General features: G+C 36.4%; 1 protein-coding gene across 2 annotated transcripts in view; it reads right to left on the bottom strand.

Annotated features, from left to right (window-relative positions):
* LRRC69 (leucine rich repeat containing 69) overlaps nucleotides 1-5,112 on the bottom strand; it is a 100,025-nt gene extending 94,913 nt beyond the window's left edge. For both annotated transcript variants that reach the window (XM_063079079.1, XM_063079080.1), the window contains exon 1: nucleotides 4,930-5,112. In XM_063079079.1, the coding sequence (XP_062935149.1) occupies nucleotides 4,930-5,112 (183 nt within the window). The remainder of the gene's footprint in view (nucleotides 1-4,929) is intronic.
* Between the last annotated feature and the right edge of the window lie 7,239 nt (nucleotides 5,113-12,351).

The following is a 12,351-nucleotide window of genomic DNA, read 5'->3' as shown; positions in this document are numbered from 1 at the left end:
GCCCAGTGTGGGAAAGACAGGCGAAGTCTTTGTATATGTTCTTCCCTCTCCTGTTCTTCACATAACTCTTATCCTTAAGATCTTAGCTCTATTGCACTTCCTCAGGATCACCTCCTCTGACTTCTCTGACTATGGACTCTCGTGGCACAATACAATTCTCCTTCATAGAACTTTTCATAATTGTAATTTTACATTTTTTTGTATGTTTAATTACCTTTCCCTACTAAACCTGAGAATAGGGATATATGGGTGGTTTTGTTCCTTTTTGTATTGCCACCACCTAGTAGAGCACCTTGTCACTGAAAGAGCACATAACTAGTTGATGAATACATGAATGAATGAATGAATGTAATTAGGTTAGGGATCATTAAGGACAATAAAAGTTGAAAAGGGAAGACTAGGGACACAATAACAAATTTAAAAACTACCCAACTTTGCTTAGGGTTGGCCTTATTTACTGTCAATTATTTATGATTAAACTACTATCATTCCATTCCACTCTAGTTGACATTATATGGCTTACTAGTGCCAGACACTAGAGACAGGACAAGGTGTTAGCCCTTAAAATTTACAAAATGCTTCTTTGAAAATTGTTAGCATCTCAGGACTTCAGCAGTCACAGGCCAAATGCATTCACCACAAATTACAGGAAATTAACCCATTTTTTTCTTGTCATTAGAAGTCATTGGAATTTTTCAGAGCTTCACTAGTCAAATTAGCAAGGAAAAAAAGAAGAGGTAGACTCTATATTCTCTGAAGAATATTTCCACACTATTTTATCATTTTGCTAGTTACACCGTAACTATAATACTAATCATAATAGAAACTAAAATTTATTGAAAGTTCTTATGTGCCAGCCATGGAACTTTGTATATCTTAACATTTAATTGAATCCCTAAACATGAAGGTAGGGACTTCATTCTATGCACACTTCTACCCTCAGGACCAGCCCAGACACAAGAAAATGAATGGTAAATATTCATTAAAAGCATGAATATGCAAACAAATAAGAAGGGGGTACAATCCATGTAGTGTTCAAACTGGTTATCTTTAGGCAAACCAGTTTTTCTTTTTAGAAACTATAAATTTAACTCCATACTTTGGTAAATTTCACACTAAATACATAGAATAATAAAAAAAATAGAACTGAAAGCAACTCAAAAGAGACCTCATTTTATAGATGTATTCACTGGTTGGACGACCTTTGACAAGCAACTTGACCTTTCTTGAACCATAAATTTTATTAACAGTAAGAGGTAATAACTTCCTTGCAAGATTGCAGAAATTGAATGAAGAGCTCCTCATATTGTACCTGGTTCTCAATAAATGGTTGGTGTCATTATTTTATTTGATACCATTGTGTGAGTGCAGAAATGTTAAAGTGTTATTTTTGCCTTAGGAACTTAAAAAATTATCAAGACTAGTTTAATACTTTGCATTCTGCAGGATTGGGGTAAACTGGACTTCCTATGATGATAAAAGAAAGGTTAATCCAAAAGACAAGCACTGTACAGACAAAAGTAGGAGGTGAATGGACAGTTTTAATCATTATTGATGAAGGGTATGATCTATAGTAACACAAGAAAAAGTTCAAACTAACTTTTAAAAAATACATTTGCAGATTTTACAGAAAACTTAGAATAAGAATTATTATGATCATTGAACTATGACATATAGATCCCCAAGTTATAAAGACCACAAGGACATTTTGTGACTTGGTACATACAGCAACATTTCAGCTGAATGTCACAACATGCCCTGCCCTTTTTCCCTGCTTTATTTTTCTCCTTAGCACTGATCACCACCTCACATCTTATTTTGCTTATTTTTTTCTTTCTTTTTTTTTTTTTTTGTCTTTTTCGTGACCGGTGCTCAGCCAGTGAGTGCACCAGCCACTCCTAAATAGGATCCGAACCCGCAGCGGGAGCGTCGCTGCACTCCCAGCGCCGCACGCTCCCGAGTGCGCCACGGGCTCGGCCCTGCTTGTTTGTTTCTTATATCTCTTCTGACTAGAAAGTAAATTATATGAAGGCAGGAATTACACCTGCTCTGCTCACACAGATGGTTCTCAGTACTTATTTGTGGATTGAATAAATGAAGGCAGATATTGAGGCCCAGAGAAATTAAGTACCTTATATTTAGCTGCTTAGAGGCTAAACCAGTTATGTTATCCCAGCACTTTCAAACTCTCATCTAGGGCTCTTTTCAACTCTCTCAGCTGTTTTTCTCTTTAAAAGCTTCAGCTGCCCTTTCTACTAGAAATCGTGAGAATGACTGAGCAGTATTTCTGAACTGTGTGATAACCTATGTCCATTCTTTGCAGGTTTCTAGCACATTTTGTCTTAGTTGCTTTTAGAATGGCCATTATAAATGGGGTATATTTGTTTTTTATTTTTAATTTCACAACCTTGAAGACCATATACAAGAAAAATTGCTAGTTCATGAATAGCTAAACAACATAATGCCATTAGCCTGACTCTGACTTGTAAAGCATTTAAAGATAGACCAGAAGAAGACTAGTTTACAATTGGTTGAATTCGTAGTGCTGTGACTTGTTTACAGGTAAGGGCCGAGCTGAGCCTGCTCCATACTGCAGGAAATTGAGAATGAGAAAACAGAAGTCAAAATATAAGGTCACCCCTTAATATTAGAAGAATGAGAAGGAAAGTAACAAGGATAGCCACAGGAAGAAGACAACGAAATAATAATCAGACTCTTGGGGGTTATTTCCTAAGGTCATATATTTTATAATCTGTAATGTTTTACCAAACAACTATCAATCAAATGTGAGAAAAGAGTACAGATATTTTCAGATATGCAAGGGATCAAAAAATTTAACTGACCATGTACTCAGACTAGGATGATATCTGGAGATTTACTCCTGAAAAATATGACAGAAAACCAAGAAATAGGAAAATATAGGATACAGGAAAAAGTAGGTCCAATTCTGGAGAGCAGCAAAGGGATGTCCTGGGCTGCTGGCATTCATCAAACCTAGAGAGCAATCAGCTGAGACCGGGGCAGGAAGATGGAGGCTCCTGGAGGGAAGCCTCCCAAGGAAAAAACACATTTGATAGAACATGTAATATGATCAAGCCTGGAATAAAATGAGGCCATGATAAAGCAAAGGCACAAGAACAAAGAAAAGGCAATTAGAAACTCCAAGAGAACGAAAATGGTATATAAGGGAGAAAATATAATCATAGTAGATTAATTGACTCCACATGAATGACATTTACTTATTAACAATATACATTTTAGAATTTTTGAATTCTCTGAGAAAAATAAAGATTTAATCTTAGTTATAACTCAATAGGATGTCGATGCTATAAATCTTATAGAAGTTTTGAGTGTGATGGGGCAGAGGGAAGGAGAGCTGAAGGTGGAATACAGATGCTGATACTGTCATCTTATAAAGTGAGGAGAAAAAAAGAGACCGTGGTTGATAAAAGAAGAAATAGAGATGTAATAATATTAAATTTAAAAGATAACTATGAGGGCCAGCCTGTGGCTCCCTTGGGAGAGTGCGGTGCTGACAATGCCAAGGCCACGGGTTCAGATCCCATATAGGGATGGCCGGTTGGCTCCCTTGGGAGAGCGTGGTGCTGACAACACTAAGCCAAGGGTTAAGATCCCCTTACCGGTCATTTAAAAAAAAAAAAAGATAATTATGGAAAAACTAAACATATTAATATATTAATATAACTATATTTGGAAGATAAAGAAGAATGATGTCTAAAATAGACAAATCAAGAAAAAAAAGATTAGTTAAAAGTGGTTATATATGGAGATTAGGATTGGAAATGAGGGAAAGTGAGACAGAAGACAACTTTTTATTACAAGCTTTTTTTTTGCATTCAATTTTCTTAAAACAATGTGCAGTATTACTTTAATGGAAATAAATTCAAGCAGAGGGAGAGAATCAGTTCGTGGTTCAGTCAAGGCCTAAATCTTTTTGTATAGAAACTCTTCTGTCCTTGTCCCATAACTCCAAGTGTTCTTTTTGAAGTTAATACTGAAGGAAGGAATTTGTGAGCATTACCTTATATCTTGTAAAGACACAGCCACAGATTACAAGCTCAAATAATTTCTTAAACCTAAAATAAAATGAGGTAGAGAAAAGGTAAGGCAAGAGAGGTTTATTTTTTGTAACTCTGAACTCAGAATTAATGAGCTGCAATGACTTCTCTGCTTATTGGTTTTTTCAGTGTTCTAAACTGTTGACAGTTCAGAAGTGAACAAAAGAAAAAGTACAAAGTTAATATCCCTTGCCCTCTCTCAACCTCAAGACTTTTAGCAGCTCAAGTTTTGCATTGTTAGGAAGACATGTTTAACATGAGCATTTGGAATTCAATGATGTCAACTGTTGCTCTTTAAGGGTATTCTTTATCTAAAATATTAATTGTCTTTTAAAGACTATTTCAGAAAAAATGAACGCCCCCTCCTTCCTATTCCCTGCCAACACTTCATTTCAAAGTTCCAGCCTGCTGTGGGAAATGGAAAAGGAACCCCCTTCCTACATCCTAAGTATGTCTTCATTATATATGCAAAAGCTTCAAGACAGTTCCCAGGTGAACAGCATCTCTGGGATCCTCAAACCTACTTCCAGATGTGAGCCCCCAAGGTAGACAAACGGATCCAAGCTTCCAACCCACTTACAGATGACAGCCTCCAGAAAGATGAGTGTGGCAGAGTCCTAATCCCAATTCCAGATGTGGGCCAAAGAGAACCTGAATAAATGGAAACATTTTCTCTCCCTACCGCATGTAAATTCCCTAAGCAAGAAAGCCTCTGATACCTCTCCAACAACACTCCACATCAAGTATCCACAGAGCAAAGTCTCCATAGATGGAAGTCTTATTGTCTCTTCCCTCACCTCTTTTCTCTCTATTTTCCACCGTCAATCCAAATAGATATGTTGTTCCTCACCTGGGTCAAGGTGCTTATCTCTGGGCACACACTGAGGATTAAGTTATTCTGAAGGTCTAGATTCTTCAGGCCAGGCAGTTTTTCTAATGCTGAAGGTATCTTTTTCATCTTCTTCCTATTCAAAATAATACTTTTAGTGTCTTTACCACCCTTCAATGCGCTTATTAGCAATCTCTCAGCCATATTGGAAGAGAAGTAGAAAATGGAGACGTTAACTATCAGGGACTAGAGTTCTTTATTAAATGCCTTTAGAACCTCTATTGCAGAACTGGTGTGTCATGGAAACAAAAACATTCTGAGATCCACCATGTTGAACATGGGAGGCAGTAGACGGTTTCCTATGTAAAAGGTAGGAAGAGAAAATAGCTGGTACAAGTTTGGGGCAGGAAATGTACAAGGTAAGCCTAGAATGTCTTATGCCAAAGATGTGGAAGTTATCAAAGACTAATGAGGTTACATCAAAAGGACACAAAAGGCAACTTCTAGGAGCTCCCACTAGTCTAAAATGGGAAACACTGAGGATTAGAAAAGATAATCTAGAGTTAATTGAAACATATCAAAACATTAAAATCTAAGAAACCATAATGGCATTTAAAAAAAAAAGAAACTCATTAATCACACTGGTAGTTGCTACGGCACCAACTCAGTCTGAAATTGATAAAGGAAAAAAAAAAAAAATCACTGTACTGCTCCTCCACTACAAACTGCATTTATTTTAAATAAAGAGTTAATAAAGTTCTCATTCATAGAGGAATTGAAGCTGATAAATGAGGAAAGAAAAAATAGCTTTAGAAAAAATCACCATTTTTGTAAATTCTACTGAAATGATGAATCTATGCAAAAATCATAATTGGATGCTAAAAGCATTAGGTGAAAGGTTGATGAGGAACTTTATAAGTAAGAGCTCAGGCTAATAACTTAACCCACTAATCTATTTTAGCATCAAAATTGAGACAATCACATCATAAGCCTTATAATGTGATGCAATAAATAGTACACAGCACCACCTATGAAATGTTCTTGCTTAAAAATTGAACCTGAATCTAATCACAGCTTTGAGATCTAATTACCATTTACAGAAAATATGAGGACTAGAGAACAGGTTAAACTCACCTCAGGGAAGCAATCAGGAAAATCTATAACATGGAAAATTCTACAGGGCAAATGACTCAGGTTTCACCAACAAATCAATGACATTAATAAAAAGGAGAGGAAAATGATGTGAAGTAAATGGAACTTAAGACAAATTACAGCCAAATGCAATGTCCTTGTTAGAATCTTTATTTGAATAAAAATATATTGGAGTCAATCAGGGAAATTTATTCATGGATTGAGAATTAGTTGATAGCAATTATTAATTCTTTTATGTGTGATAATGGTATGGTGGAAGCATTTATTTTAAATATACTTAATATTTAGAAACACATACTGAAATTTTCAGGTGACATAAGATGATGTCCTGGGTTTTCTTTAAAATAATCTAGGGAAAAAAATAGGTGGGAGAAATGGATCAAACCAGAGTGACAAAACTTTAATAATTATTGATGCTGAGTAATAGGCACACAGTGGTTCATTACAGTAGTCTTATTCTTTTGTATGTTTGAAATTTTCCAAGTAAAAGATTAAAACAAAGATAAAAAGAAGAAGAGAAAAGGGAAAGCTATAACCGGTGATATTTTATTATTATCAGAACCTTATTTGTACCCAGATATGTGTGATATGATATGATATGAAGCTTGAAGGCATTTGGGTTACGTATATATGTACACATTTTGATTGCTGATTTCCAAAAACTTGAACATTATAAAATACATTCTTCACTGAAAGTACTCTGAACACAATTCAATCCTTCCTTTGGAATTTAGAAATCACTATATTCAGCTATTTAACAAATATTTATAGAGCACCTATGTGCTCAACACTGCTGGAGGCACCGGGAATAGAGGAGTGAATGAAGACCAAAATCCTTGCTGTCAAGAAAATTACATTCTAGTAGAAAAAGAAAGACAATCAAGATAAATAAGTAAATCTAGTGCGTTAGATGGTGATAGCTAATAATAAAAAAAAAAAAGGCAGGAAAGGAAAATAGGGAATGCAGAGAATGAGAAGTTTACCATTTTACATAGGACGACCAGGGAAGGCCTCACTGAAAGGATGCTGTTACAGACAAGACAGACCTTTTCCAATAAGAGGGTAAAGCAAGAGCGAAAGTTCTTTAAAAAGAACCACTAAATTTATAATCATCGTAACAGTAAAATGAGAAGTGATGATTAATAGTGACTTCCAGTTACCAGAATGACAGATAAAATAATTTTTCAGCTAGCTAATCACTGCTCTTTGCCTAATCTCTTCCAAACCTATCTTTCAACTTATTTACTCTCATATTATTTTAGTTCCCTAGAATAATCAAGCTGTTTCTGTCTAAACAAACTCATTATAATGCTTCATTTTTTAAAAAAAAATCCCATAATACTTATCATCTCTAAAGTAACCATTGTGTGGCCACTGGCGATTTGTTATTGCCTTAAGTGAGTGTACAGGCCTCTGCAATCTGACACTGCTTTCCGTTTATTTGCTGAACCTAAAAAGCCTGGTAAAAACTCTTGATTCCTTCTTATCCCCTTTACTTCCAACATGCAATAAATCCTATTAATTCTATCTGTTTTAGTTATCTATCAATGGGAAACAAACCAATATACAACTTAATGAATTAAAATATTTTATTCACAACTCTTAATTTGGGCAGGGTTTGTCTATTCTCTTCCTGGTGACAGCTGTGGCAGCTCAAAGGCTTGGATAGAAATCATTTAAAGGTTAATTTGCCCACATCTGGTAGTAGATGCTGGTTGCTAGCTAGGACACTGGGATGGTCCATCTTTATATATAGCCTCTCCAATGTGGCTTGGGCTTCCTCCCAATATGGTGGCTTGGTTCTCAGGGTGAGCATCCCAAGAGAGAAAGTGGAGCAGAATTTGCATCATTTTCATGACCTAGCTTCAGAAGTTAGGCAGCATCACTTCTGCCACAATCTATTCATTGGAAATAAGTCACTGAAGCCAGCCCATGTTCAAAAGAAGACAAATTAGACTCTGCCTCTTGATGGCAAATGACAAAAAATTCATAGATGTTTTAAATCACACCACAGTCCATCCTGGCCATAAGCTATTTACATTCCTCCCACATGCAACATAGAGACACCCTCTCCCAAGAACCCTGATATGGGTTGAATGTTTCCCCCAAAGTTTCATGTATTAGAAACTTAATCCCCACTGTGGCAGTGTTAAGAGAGTGGGAAACCCTATTATGGTAGCTGAAAGGTGGGGACTTTAAGAGGTGATCAGATTGTGACGATTGCATCACTGTAGAGAGTCATCAAGAACAAGAAGCACTCACCAAATGTGTTCCCTGGACTTTGGACTTCCCAGCCTCCAAAACTGTAAGTAATAAATACTGTTTCTTCACAAATTACCCAGTTTCTGTTATAAGAAACAAAATGGACTAATACAAACCCTCATACCCAAAAGCTACATCTATTTATAGCATCAAGTCCAAAGATCTTATTTAATTTAGATCCAAAGGTGGATGCAGCTCCTAAGGGGCAGATCCTTGAGTACAGCTCAAGTACAGTTCATCTTGATCTGAAGACCTATGAACTCAGAGACAAGTTATTGTCCTCACATACCTAGAATACGACAATGTATGAAACACTGGGCAAGCAATAGACAGTACTGTTCAAATAAATCAGCCATTGGATCATACCAATTCTGAGATCCAGCTAGACACATAGTGTCAGTTCCTCGATTACGGTTCAGTTCTACTGCCTGGGATTAGTTCTTGGTTCTTCTTTTTGGCCTCTTGGTTCCACCCTCTGAATTTCTTTCCCTTTTCATAAAATGTAGCCATGTACTGTTTGCCATGTACTTCTTTCAGACTGCTTTCTGTCCATAGAAGTTCAAGAGTCCCAAGTCCTCTCTTCATTTTTTTCTATTTTGGTAACAGCTTATTGAGATATAATTCACATACCATACAATTTACCCATTTAAAGTGTACAACGGTTCAACGGTTTTTAGTATATTCACTGAGTCATATAATCAATTTTAGAACATTTTCTCCACCTCTCCCCCCAAAAATGCCTGTAGCCTTTAGCAATCACCCTCCATTCCTCCTATCCACCCCAACCCTAGACAACCACTAATTTACATTTTAGCTCTATAGATTTGCCTATTCTGGGCATTTTATATAGATGAAATCATATAATATGTGGTCTTTTGTGATTGGCTTCTTTTACTTAGCATTATGTTTTCAAATTTCATCCATGTTATAGCACGTACCCAGTACTTCATTTATTTTTATTGCCAAATAATATTTCATTGTAAACATATATACCATATTTTATATTTCCATTCATTAATTGATGGACATTTACATTGTTTCTACCTTTTGGCTATTACAAATAATTCTGTTATGAACATTTTTGTACAATTTTTTGTGTGGACACGTGTCTTGGGTATATACTTAGATGTGGAATTGTTGGGTCATTGGTAACTGTACGTTTAACCTATTGAGGCACTGCCAGACTGTTCTCTGCAATGGTTATAGCATTTTACATTCCTACCAACAGTGCATGAAGTTTTACCTTTTCATTTTGTACTGTTCCCTTCAATCTAAACTGATACAAACCCTTTAAAAACGTGAGTTTCTTTTGAAACGGTTTGTAATTTACTTTATCAGACAAAAGTTACATCCATAAATCTCTCTGGGATGGCCCTTCTCTACCTTGAGTTCCCATGTGAAACTACTAGGGGACAATGTTTTAAGATTTTTAGAAGCCCTATCATGTATTGATGAGATGGCATCTTTACTCTTCCTAAGGTCTTAACAAAGGATTTTACAGTCAACTTCAGCTTCATCTTTAGGTTTAATTTTTCTGGCAGTTCAATGGATTTGCTCTGCCTGAAATGCATTTCTTAATTTTAGCATTGTTTATTGTCTGGAGAGCCTAGGAATAAGAAACAGTTTTATTTTTTTAAGCCCAAAACATCATTGCTCCTTTATATTTAATAATTATTCCTCTTGCTTGCCTTTCTCCTCTTGTCTGTTACTATATAAGCAGCTTGAAGAGTCCACATGGCACATTCAACACTCTGTCTAGAAATCTATATAACTAGATCATTAGGTTGATGAGATATATTTTTTATTTTCCACTGTTAATGCTGCCAGCATTGCTAAACATTCTGCTTACTATGTAACAGGAGTCACGTTTTCTTCTAGTTTCCAATAATATTTTCCTCGTCTTCTTTAAACTCTCACCAACAGCCTCCTGGAGTGACATTACACTCCTGTTAACAGTCTCTTAAAGGCCTTTCTAACTTACACTCAAGGCCCAGTCCCAAAACTCCTGTATATGGCTTGGGTGTTTTGTTACAGCAGGAAATTCTGCATCAAAGTTCAATCAGAAAAAAACAAAACAAAACAAAAATACACAATTAGGAATAATATAGGGATTTATTACAGAAATCTGGCCTTATATAATAACTGTGGGAGCTGGTTAAGTCATATTTATATAGCTGTTACTTTTGTGCCTAGTACTATACCTGCCCCAACGCACAGAGAGGTTGAAGGAGATCTGATGGAAGTGGGAGAAACTGCAGTCTCATGGATCTTTTCACGGCCCCTAATGGCTTGTAAGTTAAAATTCCAACTACTGAATTGAGACACAAAACTCACACAGTCCAGCCCCAGCTATATCACATGCCCGTTCCTTCCACAAACTTTGTACTCTAGCCTTAAGAGACCACTTGCTATTCCTCAACAGCATCGAGTACATTTACCCCTTTGCTCATGCTGTTCATTTTGCCTGTACGCCTTTGCCCCCTGTCTACCTGCCTGACTATTCCTGTTCCTTTGATGAACCTGATCAAATATTTCTGTTATCATTTTCCTTAAATCGTGACCTTCTCTCCAAGCAAGAATTGTTTCCGTATCTACGTTTAAAGAGGACTTTATACAAACTCCAGTTTAGCATTTTACACTTTGTTTTTGTTCTTTTCATATTTCTCCCTTGCTTCACTAAGCCATGTTTGAATGGCAATATCTAACAGCATGCTTGGCATAGAGCAGGCATTGAATAAATGTTCATGAAATTAAATTGACAATTTAAGCTCTAGTGTTGTCTGAAAGAGCACCTTATAAAAGCGGTCCATCAGTGGCATAAATTAAAGTTCATGCAAGTATAGCAAAAAAGGGCTGGCCGGTTAGCTCGGTTGGTTAGAACTGAGACTTGTAACACCAAGGTCAAGAGTTCTGATCCCTATACTGGCCAGCAGCCAAAAAAAAAAAAAAAAAGAAAATTGAGGGTCATCGAAGATAAAGACATCAAGTGACTACCATTTCTCAGGCACAGTCCAAGATGCAAAGTATATTAATATGACATAGTCGTTACCTTCAAGTTTAGAATCTAGAAGGTAGTTAGAAATGTAAACATCATTCATTCACCAAATATGTGTTGAGTCTCATTACATGCCAGGCACCTTTATAGCACTGAGGTACTGGGAACATAGTAGTGAACAAGAGAGATTTTTGTCTTAGATTAGAATGTTGGCTTCCCTCGTGAAGCCAACATTGCAATACAATAAGGTGAATGCTAATTTAAATAAGTACACAATCTTCAAGGAAGATTTTCTGCTGTTGGCTACTGAGTCCAGTCATAATGGATTACGAAATTAATGCATTAAATGTGAAGTGGAAAAGCATTTAAATAAAAACAGCATGAAGAAAAGGTTCAGAGGCATGAAATACACAGGGCCATGGGGAATATAAATAATGAATTCTAGTGCATAAGTCTAAAGAAAGGAGCGATGGGAGGTGGCGCTTGAGAGGTACGCAGCACCAGTCACAAAAGACCTCCATTAAATACTATGTATGATAAGGAGAGTGAACTCCTTCCTATGGGGATGGGAGCCAAACCACTGGAAAGTTTAAGTTAGGAAGCATATTAAATGTACCCAGATTTGTTTAAATCAGATATGGTAACACATGCAGATGTGCAAGTGATTGTCACAAAGGAAGAAGTTTATACTCAGATTCCCTAGAAAAGAGCAGTGGAGGATAAAGTTCTAGGCTAGAGCTTTTACTGGGGTTTCCATGGGGAAAACAAAGCAGGGCATCACATTAAAAAAAAAAATTGTAATACAAACAATACAGGAAGGCAGTAGTCAGATTTGCATTTCTGGCAGTTCACTTTAGTAGCATGAAGGAAGAAAGGGTTTAAAGAAATAAGACTGGAGGCAGAAGAAAGCAATTTTGAGGCCTCTATACTATTCCAGGTGACAGAGAAAAAGGGATACAGATGAAATGATAGGTTATATAATGTGGGTAAGATTGTGACTAGAACATGGTCTCTTCATAGGTACGTTAGTGTGC

The sequence above is a fragment of the Cynocephalus volans genome, chromosome 15, assembly GCF_027409185.1.
Source record: "Cynocephalus volans isolate mCynVol1 chromosome 15, mCynVol1.pri, whole genome shotgun sequence".
In the NCBI taxonomy this organism is placed as follows: domain Eukaryota; kingdom Metazoa; phylum Chordata; class Mammalia; order Dermoptera; family Cynocephalidae; genus Cynocephalus; species Cynocephalus volans.
The sequence above is the reverse complement of the archived record's forward strand: the minus strand, read 5'-3'. Positions and strand labels throughout refer to the sequence as shown.